This window comes from Capricornis sumatraensis, chromosome 1 (genome assembly GCF_032405125.1).
Source record: "Capricornis sumatraensis isolate serow.1 chromosome 1, serow.2, whole genome shotgun sequence".
Taxonomy (NCBI): domain Eukaryota; kingdom Metazoa; phylum Chordata; class Mammalia; order Artiodactyla; family Bovidae; genus Capricornis; species Capricornis sumatraensis.
In genome coordinates, this window is record NC_091069.1 from 175,738,035 (window position 1) to 175,763,506 (window position 25,472).

General features: G+C 43.0%; 1 protein-coding gene across 1 annotated transcript; it reads right to left on the reverse strand.

The window, feature by feature from the left end:
• Nucleotides 1-1,200: 1,200 nt before the first annotated feature.
• MUC13 (mucin 13, cell surface associated) lies at nt 1,201-22,888 on the reverse strand. The gene is made up of 12 exons (XM_068968494.1): nt 22,864-22,888; nt 22,633-22,653; nt 20,979-21,104; nt 19,630-19,736; nt 15,781-15,836; nt 12,094-12,257; nt 9,109-9,234; nt 8,677-8,794; nt 7,994-8,031; nt 6,279-6,363; nt 3,508-3,703; nt 1,201-1,983 (listed from the first exon to the last, which is right to left on the reverse strand). Exons 1-11 carry the CDS (start codon nt 22,886-22,888, stop codon nt 3,508-3,510), a joined length of 1,062 nt encoding a protein of 353 aa, XP_068824595.1. The 3' UTR covers nt 1,201-1,983.
• Between the last annotated feature and the right edge of the window lie 2,584 nt (nt 22,889-25,472).

Genomic DNA, 25,472 nt, shown 5'->3' on the forward strand with positions numbered 1-25,472 from the left:
CATGTACTGTTGAAGCCTAGCTTAAAGGATTTTGAGCATTACCTTGCTAGTATGTAAAATGAGCGCAATTGTATGGTACTTTGACAAGTTACAGTGGTCAGTCAAAACTCACCGATTGATAACAGATGTTTTTACTGTGGGCATTAATAGAGCACATGAGTGTGTTGCTTATATTCTGTTTACCAGTTAGCCTTGACAACACAAGAGTAAACACAAGCTGTATAGATGAGGCTGCTTTCACCTGCAAAAAGAGAAATAATTACTCAAACTGGCCTAAAAGTAAAATCTAAAGACTTCAGGTATGGTCTGATCAGAGTACCAGCTCCATTTTCCCATGATTCTCTCAGTTTTGCCCTCTATGTGTCAGTTCAGCAAAACCAAAGCAGTTCAAGACCTCATACCTCAACCCCACTCTCCAGAACTCTCTCCTCCCACAAGTCTCCTACCAACATTTAAGCTTTATTCTAATTGTATCCACTTAGGCCATGTGCTCACTAAGTCGATCACTGTGGCAAGGGGGCATGGGATTCCACTGAAAGGCTTGGGCCAACCAAGGCCTACACTTGAAGCTGAGGGTCGGGGAGTTGGATCAATCCCATTCAAAATGCTTGGTTGCTTCATAATGGAAGAGTAGTGGGATATGCAGGGGAAGACGCCAGAAATGTCTACTCTATGATAAAAAAAATTACCTTGGGTAGGGACTTCTCTGGTGGTTAAGTGGTGAAGAATCTGCCTTCCAATGCAGGGGATGGAGGTTTGACTGGTCGGGGAATTGAAATCCCACATACCACAGTGAAACTAAGCTGGGACCCCACAGCTACTGAGCCCACGTGCTCTAGAGCCTGCGTTCCACAAGAGAAGCCCACAGACTTCTCTAAATAAGGACCCAGTGCAGCCAAATGTTTATTTTTAAATTACCTTGGGTAATCCAACTGCGCCTAATGACCAGATGTTAATCAATTCGGTTTACCACATGTCAGGTTTGCTATTAAAAGTGAAACGTAACCGCCATTTGCATCACCCCAAGTCCCAAACACAAGGAAGGACACCATCTATTAAAGACACTTTATTTGTCATATTTTATAGTTAACAGTCAAGGACAAATAATAATAATAATAATAAAATAACTTGCACGGAGACAGGACATTAGACATAAGCAAGGATACTGTTAACATTAAAGAAAGACTGTGCTCGAGGTGACTGCCCCCATTCTTGGCTGTGTGTATGTTGGTGGCCGCTGCTGAGCCTCTGAGGGAAGGCTGATGCTTTGGTGAAGTACCTCTGGAATCTGTATCACAAGGCTCGAGGGACATTTCCAGTCCAGGCCTTCTAGTTGACATTAAGAAGATCCTGCATTGCCAGTAACTGCTCCTCAAAAACTAAGAGACATGTCTCTTTTTCTGTCCCCTGGGTGTGAGGCCAGGTCACAAACTCCCAGCAGGAAAATAAAATCCCTATATTTGAGGAACAGAAGTACCATCTCTGTTTTAACTTGCCAGAGAATGAACTTGAGCACCTTGAAGGATGGTATCTCCTCCCATTGCCTGCGACCTCCATAGCTGGTGTGTAAGAGTCTTCCAAAATTAGGCCACTTATCTGCAGTGTATCAACTCCAAGCAACATTATTCTAGACTCTTGCGGGAGTAAATAATCCTGGGGAACTTCCTTCTAGATAGGAAATAGTTATTGTTGCCCCACCATGAAGAAAAACTAACCACTGTCCTGACTGGAGCAAATCAACTATCTTGCAAATGCTCACAGTATCTATATGCATTTAATTTCATAGGTACTTAGCAAACAAACTGTATTCATTGTAAATAGTCACAACTTCCATTCGGAGAGGCTAGATGTTGGATGGAAGAGAAGTACCAAAGGCTGGATCTTCAAGGCTGCTCCCTTCTCCATCAGTCTTTTGAACATTCAAAATAAAAGCTTATATGTTAGGTTGAGGGGCTGTAGATGGATCCAAATTCTTAGAAAATTCTAGACAAAATGAGAGAGGGGAGGGGAACTCTTAGAAAAGTATTCCAACAGAAATGTATAAGAAAATTTAGTTTCATAAGTGATTAACATTGTTTTAAATATTATTTGAATAATATTATTCAAATAGCTCTTTATGCACTTTGGCTTATTTGATCTTTATCCTCTGAAGTAGACTTCATTTAGTCCATTTCACAGAGGAGTAAACTAACCCAGAGAAGTCAAATAACCTGTCAGAGATCACACAGCTCACGGCAGGAAGGGCCAGACTGTGAACCAGGTCTGTCAGATTCTAAATCCCATGCGTACTCAGCCACTAAAGGCCTTTCTTCAGAGGCAATACTTGAAGTAAGTATTCCACCAGTGTGGAGGCTTGAAGTGAGTTCAACGGAAGGTTCATCTCATGTAGGACCAACAGGCATCCATGGGACATCCATTCTCGACTACTGCTGACTGGACCCTGTGTCCAGCCCCACGTGGCGCACTTTGTGCAGATCACCCCTTCACGCACACATGAAACACTTAGAGCCCATGAGTAAAGGAAAATCAATCATGAGATTTTAAAATGAAACGATTCAGATTTTCCCAGAATATTCAAAGTGCGTTAACACTCTCAAAGGATGACCTGCTCACCCGGGCCACCCGCAGAAGCTGAGCTCAAATCTGGGAAGCGGGGATGCTGTGACCCCCTTCCCGGCCCTTCCCCCAACCTCCTAGGTCCTCCTTCTCTGCAGCCTCTTTATTTTTCTTCTCTCCTGGGATGCCTCACCCCTCCTTCTTCCTCTTTCTCCCCACTCTTCCTCTTTTAAACAAGTCATTTTCCTCCTTGCCTCTTCTGTTTCCCCCTCCTCTTCTCCGGCCTCTTCTCCTTTGCCTTCTGTCTTGTCACTCCTTGCAGGAGTCTCCTCTGACAGGCTTTCTCCCTTCAGTATTTCATTCGGTCACACTGAGCAATGCCAGCTACAATTCTCTAATACAAGTCTCAGGATAACAAGCTATTCACCTTGAAAGTCCTCCCAAGGGAAAGAATATTACCAGCCTCACTTGTTACTTTAGAAATTGACCAGGTTGCCTTGTGGTCTGGGTGGGGAGGAGAGGAGAGATTTGCTTTTATGTGGGCTGGCTGGAAAGGACCCATGTAAACAGAACCATGCTTACATCCAATAGTCCTTCCCAGGCCAGACCTAGGTTGGGTCCTAGGGCCTTCAGCAGTCTAGGAATTATCACAACCACTGGAGTTATAGCCCAAGAAATGTATAATTTAAAGAGACATTAAGGGCATCTGAATTAAGCTTCCCTTTTTACAGCTGAGGAAATAGATGGTGAGAGAAATTAAGTGGTGTGTCTAAAGTCACATAGATGGTCACTGTTAGGGACCCACTGGTGGCTAATTATAATAGCTTCCTGATGAAAAATAAAAAAGGTCTACGGGGCAGCCAGGGCTGCTGCTGATATAGTAGCCAGGTCCCAAGTCTGCCCTGGGGCATTTCACTTAACAAAGGCAAATAGAAAGCACACAATACTCACCTAATAGTCTGGTAGGGTGTAGGCCCCTGTGTAGGGGTTCTGTGACTCGCTGTCTCTGGGCAGGTTCACCCTGACCTTAGGGAAGATGCTCCCCTCTGCTCCTAGATTGCTAAAGCCAGTCTCCTTGAGTCTCAGATTTTGTGAATCCTTCTCGATCAAGGTCTCTTCCTCTACATCCCTGCCTTTGTTCTTTAACCTGTTAATTGGTAACAGAAATTAGGATGTGACAGTGGTGGCAAGTTCCTTGAAGCAAATGTTAATATTCTTTTTTCAATATGTAAATTTTTTAAATAATTTCAAATTTACATGTAAGTTACAAAAAAAATTACACAAAGCTCCCATACATCTGTCACTCAGAGTCCCCAACTGTTAACATTCCTGAACCATTTAAGAATAAGCTACAGACCTGATGTAATACTTCAGTACTTCATTCAGTGTAGATTCCCTGACTCGCCTCATAAGCTCCATGTAAACATCAAAACCAGAACATTATCCTGATCCAACATTACCATCTATTAGTAATTCTGCCTGTCATATTACATTTTGCTAATAATGTTAGTATTTGTCAGTGTGCCTTTGAATTACTTATGGAAATGATAGTAAAAGTTAAAGAAAAAGGATGATTTGTAATACAGTTTTTCATTCAAGCAAAGTCAATTCTATAGAAGCACCTCAGTGAAGAAGATGAGTTCAGGCATAAAGGTCTTAAGGAGAAATAGAAGTTTCCCAGGATCTGCTGCGAGCCCTCAAGGACCTCAAATGTAAGCATTCAGTGCCAAGTGGAAGGATTTGAGGCGAGGGAGGCACTTGCCTCCCTGCCAGCTAACTCTGATCGTGACCATTCTTTCCTTCTGGCCCACAGTCACCAACAGTGCTGCTCTCTTAGAGTGGGTGGTAGGGCCAGAGGCATCCGTGAAGGCCACAGCACGGTCCAAGGGTGACTCTCAGGCCTGGGGTGTTGTAAAGGACGACCCACTCGCCTGCTGACCCTGATAGCCAGCCTAGCCCACCACAGAGTTCCTCCCTGTGACAACACTCCTGTCTAAGGTGGCTGAGAAGAGGCTCCCTTCCCTTGGGAGTGGGCAAGAAATTCTAATTCTTGGAGGGCTTCGGGAGAAATGAATCCAAGGCTGAGCTAAGAGCAAAACCGGGCTCTGCAGCAGGAAGAGGGAACTGAGAACCAAGACTGTTCCAGGACACAGCTCTATTGCAGCCCCTGAGGGCCCTGGAGACATGGCAGTGAGCCGGTTCTCCGTGGAGGAGGCAGCCTTGCTCCGGAGCTGAATGTCCTGGGCCCCCTCCCCCTGGGAAAGGGAAGGCCATGTTCCCAGTTCCCAGCTTGGCATCCTTGCAATCAAGTCTCTGGGGAAGAGTTAATAACAAAATGGAGTGAAAAGGGAAAAAAAAAAGAAGAAACAAAATACTTTAGGAATGAAAACTATTTGTCCTCTCACATTACAGTGCAAGAAAACCTATTTGCCAAAATATAAGCTATGAGCCAAATGCTACTTTTAAAAAGTAGCTTTTCATTTTTTTAAATCAGAGTGGCTCCTCACTTGGCACATCTAGAATGGAATAGATGATAGCATTCCATCCCTGTTAATGGAGGGAACTTTATCTAAATGTAGAATGAATGAATGGACCCTACTTAAGTTTTTAAAAAGGGCACTTAAGGCACCAAACTGAAAAAACACCATGCAGAGATAATGTTTCTACTTAAAACCCAGGAGGCTCAGGTGAGGTGTCCTTGTCCTTGTGTTAGTCACTCCGTCACGTTCAACTCTGTGACCCCATGGACTGTAGCCTACCAGGCTCCTCTGTCCATAGGATTCTCCAAACAAGAATACTGGAGTGGGTTGCCATGACCTTCTCCAGGGGATCTTCCCAACCCAGGGATCAAACCCAGGTCTCCTGCATTGTAGGCATATTCTTCATCATCTGACCACCAGGGATGTTAGGCTATTTGCAGAGAGATTCTGGGAAGGGGTGACTTGATGAAAATTATATTTGACAATATCAATGGAGTTAAATATTGCTAACAAAATATTTTTTGTTTTGGTTTTGGTTTTTCGGTTGTTTTTTTTTTTTTTTTTTTTTTGAGCAAATAAAGGTTTATTGTAGGGCAAACAAGGAGAATGAGTGGCTCATGCTCAAAAATACCCAAACTACCCAGAGCGTTTTTAATGACCTCAGAAAATGGTTGCTGTGTCACTTTATAGGCTTCCCTGGTGGCTCAGATGGTGAAGAATCTGCCTACAATGCAGGAGACCTGGGTTCAGTCCCAGGCTTGGGAAGATCCCCTGGAGAAGGGAATGGCCACCCACTCCCCTGGACAGAGGAGCCTGGTGGGCTAACAACCCATGGGGTCACAGAGTCAGACACTACTGAGCAACTAACACTGAGGTCACTTTATAGTATTAACCAAAAACAAACCTCAACAAAAAATTTTAAAGCACAAAAGATACAAAATTCATTTTAAACAGTAGCCAAAAACCTAGAAGGATGTATGCCAAAATGTTGGTTGTTTCAGGGTGGTGGGTTTTGTGGGTGATTTTTTCATTCTGCTCTCTTACACATGTTCTATTTTCTTCAGTGAATCATGTGTAGCTTATAGAATCAGAAGAAAGTTCTGATGATAAAAGGTCAACGGTATTAGAGAGGTCTCGCCTTATTTTCCTTCTGTTGCCTGGGAAAGGCTGGGTGTGTTTGGAAACCAGAGTGTAGTGCTGATGGTGCTGTGACCCAAGAAAGGGACACTTCGTCCCATATACCTCGTTGAGACGATGAGTGCAATCAGCATGCCAAGAATAAGGACGCCAGCAATGGTGCCCACGATCGTGAGGATCAGCTGAAATGCTGAAAGGGAAAAGAGAAGAGTAGGAACAGCTTCCCCCAAGCAGACCCGCCCCCCCCCCCAACCCCTCTACTGCACAGGTATGGGAATTCTCAGTGGTTTCTGGCCAAGAACATAATGGGGCTCTGGTCTGTGACCCCCACTTCCAGGGCCAGGATGAGTGGGTGGCTCACTTCCTTTAACCCTATGTCCACTGTTTCCCCCAACTGTGTCTTCAGAACTCAGAGAGACAAACTTGCCAGACGAAAGAAGACCATAAACACGACGGAGGCCGTGGTGGCAGGCCTTCCTGGGCTTCGTAGGGAGTGGGATCTCACCTGAGGTCCCCTCTACCTCCCTACCTCTGCTGCCTTTGCCTGCCGCCATAGCTGATTTTGCTGATAAACTTAGGGGAACTCGGTTGCAGTTAACTCTGTCACTAACAGAGAAGCCAGGTAAAGGCTGGATGGGATCGGTGAGGGAAGAGTCTGGAGGTTCATTCCCACTCAGTCTCCTCTAGATCTGCTCTGTTTAGAGTTCCTGAGCACTTAAAATGTCGTCCTGATGTGGCATGTCAGTGTAACGTACCCAGTGGATTTCAAACACATAGGATGAAAAAAAAATTGTGAAATATCTCTAATAATTCTTACATTGATTGCCTGCTAAAATGATACTATTTTCCATATAGTGAGTGAAATAACATTTCATTGAAAATCAATTTCACCTATTTCTCTTTACTTTTAAAATGTTACGTAGAATTTTTAAAATCTGAAATTAAGTCTGAAGTCCATGTTGCATTTTGATTGGTCAGTGCTGCTCTAGATCTTCCTGCTCCATGACTGCCCTTTATGCCACCTCTAACTAACCAGGATGCATGGGGCCATTGATCATTAAGTCTGGAAAAAAGCCTCAAAGGTCATCTGATCCAAACTTCTCATGTTATAGATGGAGACACTGAAAGCCCAGAAGGAAGAAATGACCTATCAAACCCAGGTTCACAATAAAATACAGCAGAAAAGAAAAGCATTTCTCACCACTAACTTTGTGGCTGGCTGGGAAACTAACAGAAATATTTCCTTCACCTTGGGTCATTGATCTTTAGTTCATTATATAAAATTTTAAATAGAATAGAGTTAGCATTGCCCCAGTCTGGTGAGGGTAGGGCATGGGAGGGAACAAAGCAACTGAATTTACAGCAATATATCCCAAACGTGGAAAAGAGGGAAAAATTGTTAAAAAACACTAGTAAAACAAAAAGACGCTTTGAGTATTTAAATGTCTGGTTTCTAGTTTTGCTCCACTATGAACGTAAACATTTTTGGAATATGCTGGTCTTTATCCTTTCTAGTAGCAGACAATGAATATTTAATCTAATGCAGGAAATGAATACAATGTTGGGACAACCTTCTTTGGCCTGGGACAAGTCCAGGGGTTCCAGCCCATCTCTTGGGCTGAGTTCTACTGTTTCCCATAGCTGAGAGGCTCTACCCATGACCTAAGGGTGGGCATGGACTGGCCTGACCCAGAAGACAAACTCCAGGCAGATTTTCTTTCTCTTTATGTCAGAGACTTTGGGGGACTGGACAGAATTTTGAATGTGGTCAATGTCTGTTTCTCAGAAGCTTAACAACAAAGCAAGACTTTTGTACTCACAGTCTTCACAGTTGACTCCACTGTAGCCAAACGCACACCTAAAATACAAGAAGGAATAGGAAAGTGTGGTAAAGAACCTTATGAAAGCAGGTCAGAGTTCCTACCCAACCTCCATGTCTCCCATGCATCCTTCTTTCATTGTCTGCTCCCCGTTCTGTCTCCTCTTTCTCTTTTCTTCCTTATGCACCCCGACCTTCCAGCTAAGTACCTTTCATGGCTCTCGGGAAGATTGAGGGGGCATACAGTCCTGTGTGGTTCCATTTGCTACCAACTGAATGCTCCATCTTCAGAGCACTGGGAGGATTCATCGGTTTGGGTGAAGATGAGTCCCAGAGGCCTAGCACTTAGTGGGACCCCTCAAGCTGTGAGACCACATGGTCACTCTGCTACTTATTTGCTGCCCTGTGAGCCGGGACCTGCCATTCATATTCTCTGAGCTTTAGTTTTATCACTTGAAAATGGGGGAATGAATACATTCCTGAAGTTGTTATTTGAGAAGCATTACCTACTGTAGTTCCCAGCACACAGATAAACGTTCGAAAATTGATGGTGGTGGCGGTGATGCTCTGAACCTTCCGCCAGTGAACCAACTTCCCAAGCTAAACTCGTACATACATTACAAGCTCTGTCCTTTTCACCTAGCCTTAGCTATGAAAAGATGAGAAAGGGGTGATTTCTCTTACGCTTGACAAGTTCTTTGATCATCTTCCTTGTAGCCTGGCAGGCACACGCAGGCAGCACTCCCGTTTTTCACTAGGCATTGCCTCTTGTGCTCTGTGTTGCACGTATCATTACACGAAGCTTCAAAAGAGAGGGATTTCTGGGTGATTTTCAGAAATAGCCTCTTCAACCCCAAAGTGACACATCGCAGAATATAATTTTTCACATTGCTTTTTCTGGGTGAAACTAGGCGCTCAGTGGCTGTGAAATGCTACGTGGACCTCCTCACCAGCTCTTACCCAAGGCTCCCTCCAGGCCTATAGAATGAAAGCCAAAATTCACATCCCTCAGACTCTGAAATGCACATGGAGGCTTGAGCAGGAAAGTGTGTACTTTGTGAGAATGCAGAAGGAAAGGGGAAAGAGGTGAGCCATTTGAAGCAGATGAACACTTACCAACACACATAGGCATCTGTGGGTTTGGTCTCGCCAGCCCCTCTTTGCACTCACATAGTAAACCACTGTCACAGTCATTTTGGCCATTCGGTTTTTTACAACCATAGTAATCACACCGATCTTGCGCTGAGAGGCACAAATAATTCAAAGACATACTTAGCAAGACAATATGGATAAGGTAACTTGTGAAAACACCTCGTTCCATTGTGGTCATCACTGCCTTTTAACACATTTTGGGATTCAACCAATGAAAATCCAAGATTCTGAAATTCAGCTCCCCAGTGGGTCTCTTCTGTAAATATTTCCTTATATTATTCAATTAAAATTAATTCAATCCCATGCAGTAGGATTATATTCAAATTCTCTTTTGCACCTAGCTCTTTGCTGGGTTCCAGAAAGGACACAGTAGCTGCATAAGTTTGAGACCCCATCTTTGGAGAGTTACATGTTTGTACCCATAGAAAGTTGCAACCAGCAACTTGTAGCACAGACTTTAAGTACAATGGGAATTCAGGGGCTCAGAGAGCTAAAGATAACATGGGGAAGGTGGAAATTGGGCTAAGTCTTGAAAGAGAGGAAAGATTTAATAGTCCGAGGCAAAGTCTAAGTGCAATAAACAAGGGATGAAAAGAAGGAAAGGATTGTTGTCTGAGAGTGATGGGACTGTACTTGGGCAGGGGAGAGGCAGTGAGGTGAGGTGGAAGAAAATAGAATTCTTGGCTCTGCAGTTGATGGTCTGGAGGCTTTTGTTCAATCATTTGATTTTTGGTGGGTTCAAGGTGTCTTCCACCTGTGAAATGGGGCTAATGCAAGTGTCTACTATAGGAGACTCAACAAATAATCATCCCTTTGTCCATTCATTGGTATAGCAGGGTTAGAAGGCTAGGTTAAGGCCACTGACTTTTATCCTACAAGTCTGAGAATCCATTGTAGATTCTGAGCAGAAGCATGGCCATGAGAAAATCATCTTTTAAGAATGTTAGTCTAGAAACAGACTGGAAGGCATTAGGGACAAAAAGATGAATCTGAGAATAGATTTGGGGGAGAGAATAGGAGCAGGTAGAAGATATGTGGTTACTCTCTTCCAAACATCCAACCCTGTAACTAACCTTCCTTTATCACCTGCTGTTTGAAAATGCCTCTAAGTAAAAACTCAGAGAAAGAGATTTTACAACTGTTGACACAGAAGACAGACTCTGTCTTTGCAGCTGAAATGAGAGAGCGGCAAAAGGTGTTTTTCTCTAAAAGTTTTGAGCACTCCCTTCCACGTGCTGGGCAGTTCATGCTCCTGTGGCCATCTCCAGCTGGCATCATTTGAGAATCTGTTAATGTATCTGTACCAGATACATAATGTACCAGAGCACATGCCTGGTCTCAGAGTGGAGAGATGCTGAGGGGAGTTGTCAAAAAGAGCAGTTCTTAGAGCTGAAGCTGAATGGTTTCAAGTTGACCAGGCTCAGAGCTAAGGCAGTTCAAGTAGAGCCAAATGAGAGAACTCCAAAGGGAACCCTAACTTTATCTTGAAGAATGCACTGGATATTTTCATTTGATGACCATTATGAGTGGTCCATCCCCAAGCTGATCGGGACTCTCAACTTCCTCACACTTGATAGAAATCTCATCTAGCCAAAAGTAGGGGGTACAGTAAGGTTTTGTCTTGCCTTGCTGACATTTTCATCTTCCAGGCGGGTATAGCTATTCTGACTACATGAATTGCTACTCTGGACCAAATTCTGACCCCCAAGGAGAAATTTATTGGCAGGTAGAAGTGACTGGTTCCTTGGAAGACAAGGACCAAGTGATAGCCGGAAACAGGAGTATGACTTGGAGAGAGTAAATATTGAAATGTTCAGAAAGGCTAAGATGTAGTTCCATGGTATGAGACTCTGGAAGATGAAAACAGTTAAGTAAAGTAAGAAGCTTTGAAAATGTAATCCTAACTGTGCAGCTGCAAATGACCCCCAATGAGCTATAAAAAAACAAAAGTGGGAGAAGGCCAGGTAATTTAAAGAAACTGGCATGGTTTGCACAGGAAATTCTCAGAGGAGAGACATAAACAAAATATAAAAAGAAAGTCCTCAAACCAAAGGTGGAAAATTAGAAGTATGACAGTCCAGAGCCCCAAATGAGTTCAGGCTTATTACAAGCAAAACCCAAAACAAGGACAACAAAAATCCAATTACAAAGAGCAAAGGGTTAAAAATAAAAAATGAGCAAATAAAGAGTGTGTGTGTTTCCCATGTCACAGGGGCTCATGGAAAGGCCAGGCCTGGTTGGTGTGTTTATAAAACAGCAAAAGTGAACTGTTACAGCTCTCCTATGGGCATGTACATCTGCCTAAAGGGGAACTATGTAACTAAAACTTTCTATAAGCATTTGGAAAGCTGTAACTTGGTATCGAGCTCTCTTGTTTCCTCCTTTCTTCATCTTTCCCAGTCCAGAGGCTATTTAGCCAAGGCTACCTTTGAAGATGCTAAAGCTGAAACTCCAGTACTTTGGCCACCTCATGCGAAGAGTTGACTCATTGGAAAAGACTCTGATGCTGGGAGGGATTGGGGACAGGAGGAGAAGGGGACGACAGAGGATGAGATGGCATCACTGACTCGATGGACGTGAGTCTGAGTGAACTCCGGAGTTGGTGATGGACAGGGAGGCCTGGCGTGCTGCGATTCATGGGGTCGCAAAGAGTCAGACACGACTGAGTGACTGAACTGAACTGAACTGAATCTTTGAAGAAGAGGAAGAAACTAGTCAGTTTGATGACTTAGGGGATGGTTATAAGTGAGCAGAAGTCAAGTGACTGGGGAAAGGGAGGGAGGAAGAAAGGACAAGTTCAAAGAAAACTCAGAGATGTCTTTGGATTCAATTATCCAGTTCTTCTGGCCCCCTTCACAAGGAAAGTAAAACATTTACTTCTATTTATTTATAACAGAAAATGTAGACAGGTCTTCAGGTAAATGTTGAATAAAATTACTTAATACTTACGGTCATATCCTGAAAAATTTCTTGAGTGTGTACTAATCGCTTTTCTAATGGTATTTGATATGGATGTCTCATTTTCCTTTGTACTTTCTGTAAACATGTTTACTACTGCTACGTCAACATCCTGGTTACCAGCACGCATTTCAGATCTTGCTGAAGCGGATGGGCTAAAAATGAAATGAATCCATCACTTGATGAATTGAACTAAAGCATCACCAAATTGGTCTTCAGACCCTCCAGACTCTCAAATCTCCCAGTTAGTCCCAACCCACTGTTTTATATCCACAGTTGAGGCTCAAAGAGGGAGGCCTGGGGTTGCTATAAGATGGCCGTTTATAGACTTAGAGATCTCTATTCAATATGCATTCAGAGGAAATCTAGGACTATAGTAAGGCCCTATTGGAAGACACTTAGAAAAATTGTGGACCATCATTTCTAGGTGCCTGGATCGAACCAGAAGTAGAATCAGTGACATGTGAAACAGTAAGCTGCCGTTTTCTGTAGAAAATCAAGAGTAGATCTCCTGATGAGCTGTAAAATCTCAGATTTGTGCCTTCAGAGCAGTAATCAACCATTTTGAGTCTGGATCATTCCCAGAAAGGGCCCAGAAAGCCAGCAGGCAGCTTCAAAGTATGTGTGTATGACTAGGCCTGGGCACACCTGACCCAGAGGAGAACTGATCCCAAGAAAGGAGGGGCCGTGGGAAGCATCAGACGTGCATGCGTGCTAAGTTGCTTCAGTTGTGTCCAACTCTTTGCAACCCTATGTACCACAGCCCACCAGGCTCCTCTGTCCATGGGATTCTCCAGGCAAGAATTATGGAGTGGGTTGCCATTCCCTTCTTCAGGGGAATCTTTCCAACCCAGGGATGGAAACAGCATCTCTTTAGACCTCCGCCATTGGCCAGGTGGGTTCTTTACCACTAGCACCACTTGGGAAGCCCAGGAAGCATCAGAATGTAATACCAAATCACATCACCTGCTGCAAGACATCATAAGGGTCTTTCCCTCTCTCTAATTAGCACTACAGTTTGGGGTCCTGAGATCGGCTGTGCCAAGTTCTAATTCTTTCATTTATCAAAAAAAAAAAAAAAAATCAAGTGATACAACCACTGAGAGAGAGAGAAAAAAAAAAGGACTTTAAAACACGTCTTCCCTCTCTGACTTGTGGCCATGTGTTTTTAAGACTCAGGATATATTTTTGCAGTCCTATTGTTTTCCTATACTCCATTCTGACTTTTGAATAAATATAGAAGTTGGAAAACACAGCCAACCCTACTTAGATAATGTTTGCAGCTATATGGGTTCTGTGGAACAATCCAGAAAATCCAAAACATGAACCAAATTCTGCTTTTAGGAATGATCACCTCAAAAAAGGAGTCCAAAAAACAAAGTGGGCTTTAGAATCTTAAAGTTTCATGATTTGTTCATGGTAGAACTCAGAGGTAACAGAGGAAGGTACCAGGCAGTGAGAAAGGGGTACCTGGTAGTTGAAAGATGACCAGAGATCTACGGTATAATTTTGCAGCAGGGCTAGGAAAGAAATGCCATCCATAATTCATTCATCATCTGAAGACCCTACTAGCATACAGTTCAGGAGGCAAGACATTACTCATGGAAGAATTCAAGGAAAGGATGGAGTGGCCATGTACTCAAGTGACAAAAAGTTCTCATATACAGAACCAGGGGAGAAGGCAATGGCAACCCACTCCAGTACTCTTGCCTGGAAACTCCCATGGATGGAGGAGCCTGATGGGCTGCAGTCCAAGGGGGCACTAAGAGTCAGATACAACTGAGCAACTTCACTTTTACTTTTCACTTTCATGCATTGGAGAAGGAAATGGCAACCCACTCCAGTGTTCTTGCCTGGAGAATCCCAGGGACAGGGGAGCCTGGTGGGCTGCCGTCTATGGGGTCACACAGAGTCGGACACGACTGAAGCGATTTAGCAGCAGCAGCAGCAGCAGCATACAGAGCCAGGGCGCTAGCCTCCAAGTTAAGAACCCAGAGATCTAGACCCAGGGGAGCCACCATCTTCTGTGGCCCAAGACCAGTCCTAACTTCCCTCAGCCCGAGTGTCCTCCTCTGTCCAAAGAGAGATTGGAGTATAGGAGGAATTCTGGGGATCCTTCCAATTCCAACATTCAGGCAGTAAATAAAGAGCTTGGGGATTCCAAGGAGAGAGCACTGGTCTGGAGCCTAAGAAATGCCCTCTGAAGTGAGACTGAGGTCCATCAGCCCGCCACTGCCCACAAGCTGGGGGAGTTGCTCCTCTTAGGACACTGAGTTCACAGGTAAGGTGTTGTCACCAAACTCCCCTGGGTCCCTTTCCGTAACTCCCTAAAAATGGAAGGAGTGCCACAGTTTCAGGAACCACTCCCCACCAAATGACTCCGTGGGACCAGCTCTCCATCACACTTGCAGGGTCCCCTATTCTGGAAGGCAAACAGACGGGAACTAATACATGTTGAAACTGACTACATGCCAGGTACTTTGCACAGGGAAGCTTTCCAACAGTGTCTCATTTGCTCTCCACAGGGTTCTGGGAAAGTTGATCAGAGTAAACCAGACATACAGATTAGGTAACAAAAGTCCAGAGAGGTTAAAACATGCACCCAGTAACACACCAATAAGGTGCCAAGGCTGGGATTCAAGAAGAGGTTTGCCTACTACCTACTACCGTCATACCTCACTGTTCCTGCTTTTATCCAGTCATCCCGATGCATGAACTCCCTGTTGTCCCCTAAACCAAGCTGAACACCCTTCAGTGATGTATAGCCTTCAGTATTGTCTGCTGTGTCTCCAGCTTCCAGCCACTGTGTTGGGGCCCAGCCTCTCTGCCTGCTGCCTGTACCGTGCCTCCCATTAGACTGCCTCCTGGCTACCAGTCACACGTGCCCCTTGCTCATCGCCAAGATCAAAACTCACTACTTTTAGGGGGGCTTCTCTTCATTCATTTTTTTCCACAAAGGATTTGACAAAGTTTATGAAGATAGATGTGATAATAAAACCACAGAAATATAAATACATTAGAGCTGCTTGTTCTGCACGATTCTGTTTACCTTAGAGCGTTCTTTCCTCAGCCTGCAGCACTTGTGTATCAGTGTGCTTCAGAGAAGGCCAACATGGAATCACTAATTTCTTAGGAATCCTCTACCTCTTTGCGTTTCCAAACAGCACACAGCCCTGGTCACTACATGCTGATACGTTCACTGCATGCCTGTTCTTACTGTAGAAAGACCTCATGACAGGCCCTTCAGTGACCAGTCGTGTAACTGGGGTCTTCCTGTCTGCCTCATTTCCCCCTTTGAAGGAAGAGATGGCCATGAACCATTCATTCTCCTCCAGGCCCCCTGGGATGCACATTCCAGGGAATAGCCAGGTGGTTTGTAGCCAAGGGATCAAACAGAACAAACAGATTCAGGTGATGTCCTGGACCATGAGAGCAAGTTGCTAAGTAGCCAATCACAGGGAACATCTTGCTATCCCCAGGCTACACTCTGCCCACCCAGGCCAGGGTCAATGTGCATCTGAGTCAGGGCCCTTTGTGGTCCTCAGACTGACCACCTCTTCTTGACTTGTGACTGGCCACCCTAGGACTTCAGCGCCATACGGGGAATGCAAGAGGAGACTAAAAGTTAGGGAACATAGTCTGCTTCCAAAGTACTCTGTGGGTCCACAGCAAACTTACCTTACTTTAACAATTATAGTCTGTCCGTAATCAGAATTGTTAAAGGCATCTTTAAACTGTGGAGAAGAAGAACAGATTTAATAACAACTACAGCAAGGGGGAAAAGTAATAGTATATCTAGATTTTTAATAGAAACCCATTTCTAAACTCACTTATGTAACACAGCAAATTTATTCTTTACATGCGCTCTAACACCTTTCAGTAATTTCTGCTCTAAAATAGGATAATTCTGGTATAAGTCTGAGCTACCCAGGAAAAAGATGGAAGCCTGAAGCACTCAGTCAAATCAATACTCTTAAATACAGCGTGACTGACTTGTTTTCTCTTTTCAAAGTCATGTGAAGTTTTGCATCTTTGTTAGACTCACCTATAGGCATACTTCATACACTCATCAGTTTACCCAAGGAAGACTTAAATGCTTCCCTTCCCAAGGCATTATGCCAGAGACATAGATTACCAAGATGGGCGGACCCAGCCTATGATCAAGTTACACCATGTAACCTCAGATTACACCGTGAAGCTGACAGAGGTAAGTGCCAGAGATAATACAATCTTCCATGGAAGTTCAAAGAAACACTCTTCCAGTCTCAGAGCCCAAGACAGGGCTTCATAAAGGAAACGGGCTGTAAAGCATTTCAGTAGGTGGCACGGGTCCAGGGAGTAGACAGAGGAAGCAATAGCTCACACCAATCCTTGGAAGCAGTGCGGCTCAGAAGGGTCAAGTTTCTCCATTTGTCAGCGTTTGCAAAATTTAACTTCTCTGAACCTCACTTTCTCACTGGGAAATTTGAGACAGCAGTAATTCCCACCGACTAGGGCTCTAATGTGTAGAAAATGCGATGGAATACATGATACATAGATTTATGAGCTGGAAGGGGCTCCAGCACTGGTAGATCTTATTAGGCCTGAGTTGTGTTCCAAGAGCAGACAACTCTAGATACTTGTAAACAAGTGGCCAGAGATGAAGCTGGGACCTCTGGGAGGGGTGAGGTGGAGGTAGGCTGGAGGTCCCAGCTAGAAGGTAAGTTAATTGATGCCAAGAATGGGTTCATTTTCTCCTTCTTATGATACCACCATACCTGCCCATCCCCAACTCCCATCCCATAGCACTCAGCATAGGGCCATCTCTAGGAAACACTCAATAAACACAAGCTGACTGATGATTGAAGAAATTAAATGTGAAATCATAACCTTGGACATGTCTTCCTCTCTTTGGATCTCAGTCTTGATATTTATTACATGAATGTTGAACTGGGTTGGTGCAACTTTTTATAATTCAAGAATTTTATTGTTTTCCCCCATACTTTAAAAGATCATAGCAACCAGTATAATTTTAAGAGATATTAAAACATTTATCTTATTCTAGTCAAATTCAAATAAATTTGATACTCTAGTTAAGGCTGAGCAGCCTTGTATCCAGAATATGTCTCTATTCCTTTCAATTCTTTTAAATATCAGAAAGAGCTAATATTTCTGTAAACCATCAGAGCACTGGGAGTCTATGTAGGATCAAGTTCACTGGATGGCCTCCAAGGTTCTATCCAGCTCCACTGTTGACCATTGGCCATTTAAATTTCTTAATTTCAAAAAAAAAAAGATTGTAAAATTAGCATCTGGCATAGGAAAAAGGTTTTCCTTTTCTTTTTTCCTTCTTCCAGGTCATCCTTCGAGGACTTGAGGATATACACTTACTGATCTGAAAGGCCAAAAGGCTGGGCATGGGGGCAGGAATTATGCAAACAGGCCTGCCAGGCCCCCACTGCACAACAGAGCCGGCAGGGGAGAAGCAGCAGCCCTGAGGGTCAGGCAGGTCTGGGTTCAAATCCTCGTCCTCAGTCATCAGCTGGGTGACCTTCGGTCAGTTTACTTAGCCTTCCTGATCCTTGACTACCTACCTCACCTGCTAAACAGTACCATAGTACCATCTTCCCCATGTGGCTACTTTGCGAATTAGAAATATACATAAAATGCCAGGTACAGTATAACAGGGAAACTTCAAATCCCTATGCAGCCTGTCCACTTGGATCTAGCTGGGGACAAAATAGACCCTGAGAGGCTTCTCAGGGCCTGAGCTGGCACTGCCCCGGCTACATGGTCTGCTAAGAGGACAATAAAGAAAGTAAACTGTCTTTCTTTTCCTATCTCCAGGAGTTGCAAAGGAGTTCTGGTGTATCCCTTTCAGATTAAAAGTTTCTTGGATATTATAAAGTGCTCTATCCCATCCCTGGCACCTCTGGGACCATCAAGATCTGACTGAACAAGTCACTAAACTAGTCTCTGAAGACCAGGGGCCTAGATCTGTAGCAGGAAAAGGCTTCTGGACACTCATATACCCAAATCATGTTGGGAAATGCAGTGGCCGCAGTGGCCAGTGCGCAGTAAAGCCACAGGAGACAACTGAAGGATTTCCTAGAAATGGAAACGCTGGTGTTGCTTATCCTCAATGTGCCAGATATCATCTGAGCAGGAAATTGGAATGTAGATCCAGGGTAAGAAGCTAAGTCACGGCCAGCAGGCCACTCATGCACAAGAGGTAAGGCAAAGGGGCTCAGGCAAGCCTGGGATACAGCAGACACAGCTTTTATCACAGCAGTGCCAGGCACGGCTGTTTGGTCACGAGCACGTGCTCTCCCTGGACTATCTGTAAGATCATTTGGATAAGATTTTTTCATGTTTTAACAATCCTAATAACAAAACTATTTTATAATTATGTAATTTCAAATGCAAACACACTGTCACAGAGTAACGTTAATTTTTTTTTAAGTTGTACAAAATGCTTTATTGGTTTCTTTAAAAGCACAAAAACCATAAAGCATGGTAGCTTCTACTTTAGAGCCTCTAATCTAATCAAGTTTCATTTGAACACTGAGAAGACAAGATTAAGGGTTAAAGTGTCATGCCAAAAGCACACACAACTAATAAACACAAAACTCTGACAAACCTCACATTCATTCTCATGCCATACTCCAAGGACCTTGGACATCTTTTGATTTTTGACTTAAAAGGGTGTTTTTATCCTCTTTGCATAATTTCTAATCTGTCACTAGATGCTGTTATTCCATACTGCGTGGTCCATTTTCACGACCACCGTGCTTCCTGGGCCCCCATTCAGACATTCGTTTTTTAAAGTCTTTCTCCACCTAGCGCTCTGAGATATATTTCCAACCTAATATTTTTCCCTTCAAAACTAAATTTTGAGAAACACGGGCTGGACACCCTCTCTCAGACCTTCCAGACCTTCCTGACATATGTGGTTCCAGAATAGAGATCTCCATCTCCTGCATGTCGACACACTCACTCCCAGTAGTCAACATGAAATGAAACTGTTGTTCATTTTGACATTTTTGACAATGGGATAAAGAGGTAATGTTTATTAATTCAGATGGAGTTCCTCTTCCAGACATTAAAGAAGCCAGACTAGTTTAGAAATGTATGCAAATATATGCAAATGGGAAAAATACAATTTTTCAACTCTTTTCTCTTCAATTCTATGGAAATAATTTATTTTAAAACAGCATTACATGTATCTGCCCACTTAATCAGCCTCTGTAAGAAAGAGTATGGCATGGCTAGAAGTGGCTTTTGAAGGCCCCCGGCCATGCCAGGTATTACCTCTGGTTGCGGGATCACAGGGAGGCCCCCGGGTCCTAGAGGAAGAGCCTAGGCAACCAGGAAGCAGTGGCACTGGGAATTTGGAACAGCTACTGTTTGCAGACCAATAAGGGTACATTTCACTGTTTGAAACACTGGGATAGCTGGACCAGCCTGTACCACCCAAATGCTGGTCTATACAAGTCAGTGTTAGAATAAAGAATATTTATAGAGGAAGGATGTTTGGAAAATACTTACAAATGTAGTAACTTGAATGTATAAATTCTGATACGCCTCAGAAGTTTTATTTTCAAATTCAGATGTGTATGACCATGTGACCTTAATTGTACCAGGGAATATCTTTCCTGAAATTTAAGCAGAATCTTTCTGTGATATTCAGTGTAAAGAAGGTCCATTTTGCTTAAAGCATAGATTATTTTTAAATTCTAAACATATGACGATACTACAGTAATTCTGGAAATATGAAAAACATTACCCCAAATCCAACCTAACCTATCACAATTATTCTCATTTTGGTATATTTCTCCCAGCTCTTTTGTGTGTGTGTATGTGTCTAGTTTGTATCATTATAATTGCAAGTTTATATCACGAGTCTTCTTTACTTATTATTAATAGTAAACATTTTTCCAAATCATTACTCAGTCGTCATAATTATCATCTTAAATGCTATATAATATTCTATGAAACACATCTTTCCTTCACTGATGCAGTCATTCTTCGTTTTCAATGCTTTTAATTATTCAAAAGGAAAAAAAGATTGCACAAACATCTCAGTGCACAAAACTTTTCTATATTTGGGGTCATTCACTTAGAGTGGATCCCCAAAATGAGATTACTCATGCTAACAACAGGAACAGCCATTTGGCCTTGGGGATATCTCTAATCCTTGTGCCAACACAATGCATTCATTTCTAGTGCAGTTGGCAAGAAGGGATATTTCTTTTTCATAAAACAGACAAAAACATATAACTCAGGAAACAGCCTTGGACTTTTATAGCACCCAGCTGATCTAACCAAAAAAGTATAGTGTCAATTTGCTCTTAAAGTCCATTTCCAGAGCTGAGAAGTTCTTAAGTCTCCAAAAATAAGATTTGGTGTTATGGTACAAGCAAATCCTATGACAAAAAAATTAAGCCAAAGTCAGAGACCAGGTTCCTGGCTTGTCTGACTCTGTCGTTTTAGGAAATCACCTCATTTTGCATCAGTGTCCCCATGTAACAGCATTGCTTTGTATTTATGCAGTCTTTGTAATTTTACACACTTACATCTATCATTTTACACACTTACCTTTCTACACCTATCATTTACGTTTTGACCCTATGGCACTGATCCTCAGCCAGAAAAAGTGAAGGGACCCATTCCCTCCCATACCTCTAGAACTAGTTCACATATCTGAATTGGTCCATTTCCTCTCCCACTAGGTTCCACTGAGATAAAGACAGAAACTTTTTTTCTGCTTGGCTGGCCTTTGTCGCCTCCAAATTTTCTTCTCCTTTTAATATTCCAGAAGCTCTTTTTGTCGTTAAGTTTTCTATTCCCTTTAGGCCTGAGATGCACATTTCCATCGTTCCTCCTTTGTAACTCACCTTTATTGCATTTGGAAGACTTATAGTAATATCCTTCTGAACACAGGCAAAAATAATCATCATGCAGATTAACACACAAAGAACCATCCTTACAGGAATCCTCTTTGCAAGGTGTGCTGGGACCTGAGATACAGTAGAAAGAGATTAAAAACCCACAAGTGACAACAAATTACACCTGGAAATATACTTTTAAATCTTCATGTCTCCCTCCTGGGCACTTTCTATTACTTGGTTGTGTTACGCCATGGTATACCCTTAGAACAGCTAGAAACAAACACATATTTTCTTATGTCTCTAGGAAGATTGTTGCTAAAATTCTAGAGCCAAGCACTTGTCAATAGTAAAGGTCAGAGGTTGGTGAGTAACAGTCTGCTCAGAAAGAGATCCCAGTGCTCTAATTCCAAGGAGTAAGGAAATACTCTGGATTTCATAGATCCTCCAGAACATTGATATCCGCTCCTCTAATACTAGGTGGGGTGCTCCAAAATCATTTTAGAGAAAGCACCATATTTTTTTCGGAAGATATGAATGACTGACTTACAGGGAGGACCAGGCAAAAAACTACCCCCCACCCCAAACTGGATTTTATACTCTGGTTAGCATACGTGGTACACAGACCTATGAGGGAGGGGAAGGGAACAACGTGGATTAACTCAGTGAAAATTCTAAGAGGAAGTGATGAAGGGCCACTCTACTTTCTGGCTTTCTGAGTGGATGACTGAATGAATGGTGAGAAGAATATGAGTATGGTTTCTACACCACTGGCGAGGATTCCTAGATCAGACAGTGTGCAGCATCTTTCCTATCTTTGGAAAACTGACAGGATCCAAGAAGAGAAGTCACCAGTTAGCCAAATGGCGATCTTGGCTAGCCATTTCCCTCTGTCAAATGAGACGATTCTGAGCTTTGATTTCAGAATAGGTTGAATGACTGACAACCTTCAGAGCTGTCTTAAAATTCTTATGGTTCCATAGGTGGAAATCATTGCTTAAAAATAAAACTACATATAAGGTACAATGTATATAACATGGTCTCTTTATTGAAATATAGTTGATCTACAATGTTAGTTTCAAGTGTACAGTATAGTGATTCAGTATTTTTGCAGATTATACTACATTAGAAGTTATTACAAGATAATAGCTATAATTCCCTGTGCTATATAGTATATCCTTGTTGCTTATCTCTTTTATACATAGTAGTTTGACTCTGTTAATCCCATATTCCTAATTTGCCCCTCTCCCCTTTGGTGGTTCAGAGAGGGCGATGGCGCCCCACTCCAGTACTCTTGCCTGGAAACTCCCATGGACAGAGGGGCCTGGTAGGCTACAGTCCATGGGGTCACGAAGAGTCGGACATGACTGAGAGACTTCACTTTCACTTTTCACTTTCATGCATTGGAGAAGGAAATGGCAACCCACTCCAGTGTTCTTGCCTAGAGAATCCCAGGGACGGGGGAGCCTGGTGGGCTGCTGTCTATGGGGTCGCACAGAGTCAGACACGACTGAAGTGACTTAGCAGCAGCAGCATATACTTTTACCCCATTTAAGCTATTTTTCCATAACTATGGGCCTAATTCACTTTTATTAAAAAATAAAATAGTGCTAGTGAGGAATTCTCATACTGGTGGGAATATAAATATAAAGTATAGCCATTTTAGAAGACAGGTTGGCAGTTTCTTACAAAACTAAACTTTACTATATGACCCAGCAAGTGCAAGCCTTAGTATTTACTCAATATAAATGCTAAGTATTCACTTAGTATTTACCAACCTTTTTCCACTCAAAATCCTGCAAATGAATACTTAGAGCAGTTTTATTCATAATTGCCAAAACTTGGAGGCAATCAAAATGTCCTTCAGTAGGTAAGTGAATAAACAAACTTGTACCGCCAGACAATGGAATTTTATTCATGTTCAAGCCTTGAAAATCAACATGGCGGAATCTTAAATGCATACTACTAAATGAAAGCAGCCTATCCGAAAAGGCTACATACTGTATGATTCCAACAACATGACATTCTGAAAAAGGCAAACTATGGCAACAAAAGATCAGCAGTTGCCAAGGGTTAGCAGGGAAAGAGGGGTGAATAGGCAGAGTACAGCAGATTGTTAGGAAGGTGAAAACAGTCTTTATGATGGATACATATCATTCTACATTTGTCCAAACCTACAGAATATACAACAGTAAACCCTCAGTAAACTGGACTCAGGGTGATTATGATGTGTCAGTGTAGATTCATCAGTTGTCACAAATGTACCCTCTGATGAGGAATGATAATAAGGGAGGCGGTGCAGGTATGGGGGCAGGGAAATATGGGAAATCGCCCTACATTTCTCCCAATTTTGCTGTGAATCTAAAACTTCTCTAAAAGATAAATTCTATCTAAAAAGAATATTTTTAAGAGTAAAAGAAAAAAAAAACCAACAGGCTACCTGGACATAGGAGGCATAGTGCATGCAATATCTCACAAACAACAATAAGGGTCAGCTCTCTAACAGGGTGTTAACCAATATTCTAAGTAAAGTAAATGGCTTCTTAACAAAGCCTTAACCACATTGCAAGGATGATTTGGAATAAGCCTAGGGAAGAAATCGAGTGCAGCACCATTTTGGATATACTGGTCAGATAACTCCCAGTGAGGCTTTCTCCTTGGCCATAAAGGACAGACTCGGTAGCATTTCTGTGTGCCAGGAATAAAGTCACAGGATGTTACAGTGGGAAAAGGATTTTGTGGCTATTTAGTTCAATCATCTCTTATTACAGGTGAGTATGTTGAAGCCAAAAGAGAATTGGTTTGGCCCATGCCACACGGTTAGTATAGGGCCAGAACACAAGAAGGCTGCCTTACTCTGACAGAGGGTCTAGGGAAGCAGAAATGGCATAGAAAAGCTCCCTTTCCTGACTACAGGAGAGCTGATTGTGTAGCTGTTCCAAACCTGAAAGAAGATGGGGAAGCAGGTTTCAGTGCACCCTCTGGCTCCATTTCCTTAATCATTTATTTCTTAGATCTACCAAAGATTACTGAGGAAGCCAAAAGAAGAATGTATAGGAAGACATCAGCTTGCTCTTTGACCCTGGGCAAGTGGCTGCCCTCACTGAGCCTCAGTCTCCCTAACTGAGAGTAACAGGGTTTATCTAGATCCTTTAAACATAGGTTTAAGGACTCTTTTAGACCAGGGGTTGGAACACTATGACTCAAGCCAATTCTTGCCAGTCCTCCTCTGTTTTTGTAAACTAAGTTTTATCAGTACACAATCAGCACGTTCATGTGTATATTGTCCGTGGCTCTGAAGTTAATATGGCTGAGTGGGGTAGTTGTTTAACAGATCTTATTATGGCCCACAAAACCGAAAATATTTATTAGTTTGCCTTCACTGGTAAAGTTTACTGACCAAACTTTTTCTATTCTATATCAAACTTTGGGAAAAGAAGCAAGTGTTTCCTGTCTCGATAACTTAGGCCGGAGGTCAACCTTCATCTCTTAGACAGTGTCCCTAAACATCTGTCCTTTGGACCATGACTCTGGTAATGTCACATGTTTTCAATAACATTTGATGAAGAATCAGGATAGAACTGGCTCCTTTTTTCAGTAGACCGAGGGTCTAGTAGTGGGGCTAGAGATCTCATCATTGCTTATTAGCACCTGACCTCAGAGAAAAGAAACTATTTCTAAAAATCTCCTAGGGAGAGGGAAGCTGCAAAAGTAGCTCTCACAAAGTCCAAGTTTAAAAAATTTTCCACATCTGGCAAGTAGCTTGAGGAAAGAATAGAATGGAACTGCAGGTAATCTTTTAGCATCTCTGCCATCAGTATTAGCCTGTGTGACCCAGACTTTTTAATTCCAGGGTTTTATATCCAAGGATACCTTGGGTTTCTTTACACACACTTCCCTTCTCTGGCAGAACACACATACTTACCATCCTTCACAATACTGTGACTCCTTAGTGAGGAGACTTGAGGGACTTGCTCCTACTTGGAGTATGTATGGTAGGAGTAGACGTATTCGAGGCGGTAGCAGGAGTTATACTTACCTGCAGAAGTAGGTGTGCTCGTAGCAGTGTTAGAAGTTGTACTCTCTGTGGGAGCAGTAGATGTGTTTGTGACAGTAGAGGTTGGAGTATCTGTGGTGGTAGACGTACTTGTGCCAGTAGGGGTTGGAGTATCTGTGGTGGTAGGTGTACTTGTGCCAGGAGGGGTTGGAGTATCTGTGGTGGTAGGTGTGCTTGTGCCAGGAGGGGTTGGAGTATTTGTGGTGGTAGGTGTACTTGTGGTGGTAGGTGTACTTGTGCCAGGAGGGGTTGGAGTATTTGTGGTGGTAGGTGTGCTTGTGCCAGGAGGGGTTGGAGTATCTGTGGTGGTAGGTGTACTTGTGCCAGGAGGGGTTGGAGTATCTGTGGTGGTAGGTGTACTTGTGCCAGGAGGGGTTGGAGTATCTGTGGTGGTAGGTGTACTTGTGCCAAGAGGGGTTGGAGTATCTGTGGTGGTAGGTGTGCTT

Bases quoted from the DNA above. Each gene is read 5' to 3' on its own strand.
- MUC13 (XM_068968494.1), bottom strand. From the start codon at position 22,888: ATGAATAAAATTCCATTGTCTGGCG. The intron at 19,737-20,978 runs GTGAGTTACAAA...CTTAAATTTCAG, and splicing joins GTCTTCCAAATGCAATAAAG to GAAAGATATTCCCTGGTACA. The intron at 12,258-15,780 runs GTAAGTTTGCTG...TTTCATTTTTAG, and splicing joins ACTATAATTGTTAAAGTAAG to CCCATCCGCTTCAGCAAGAT.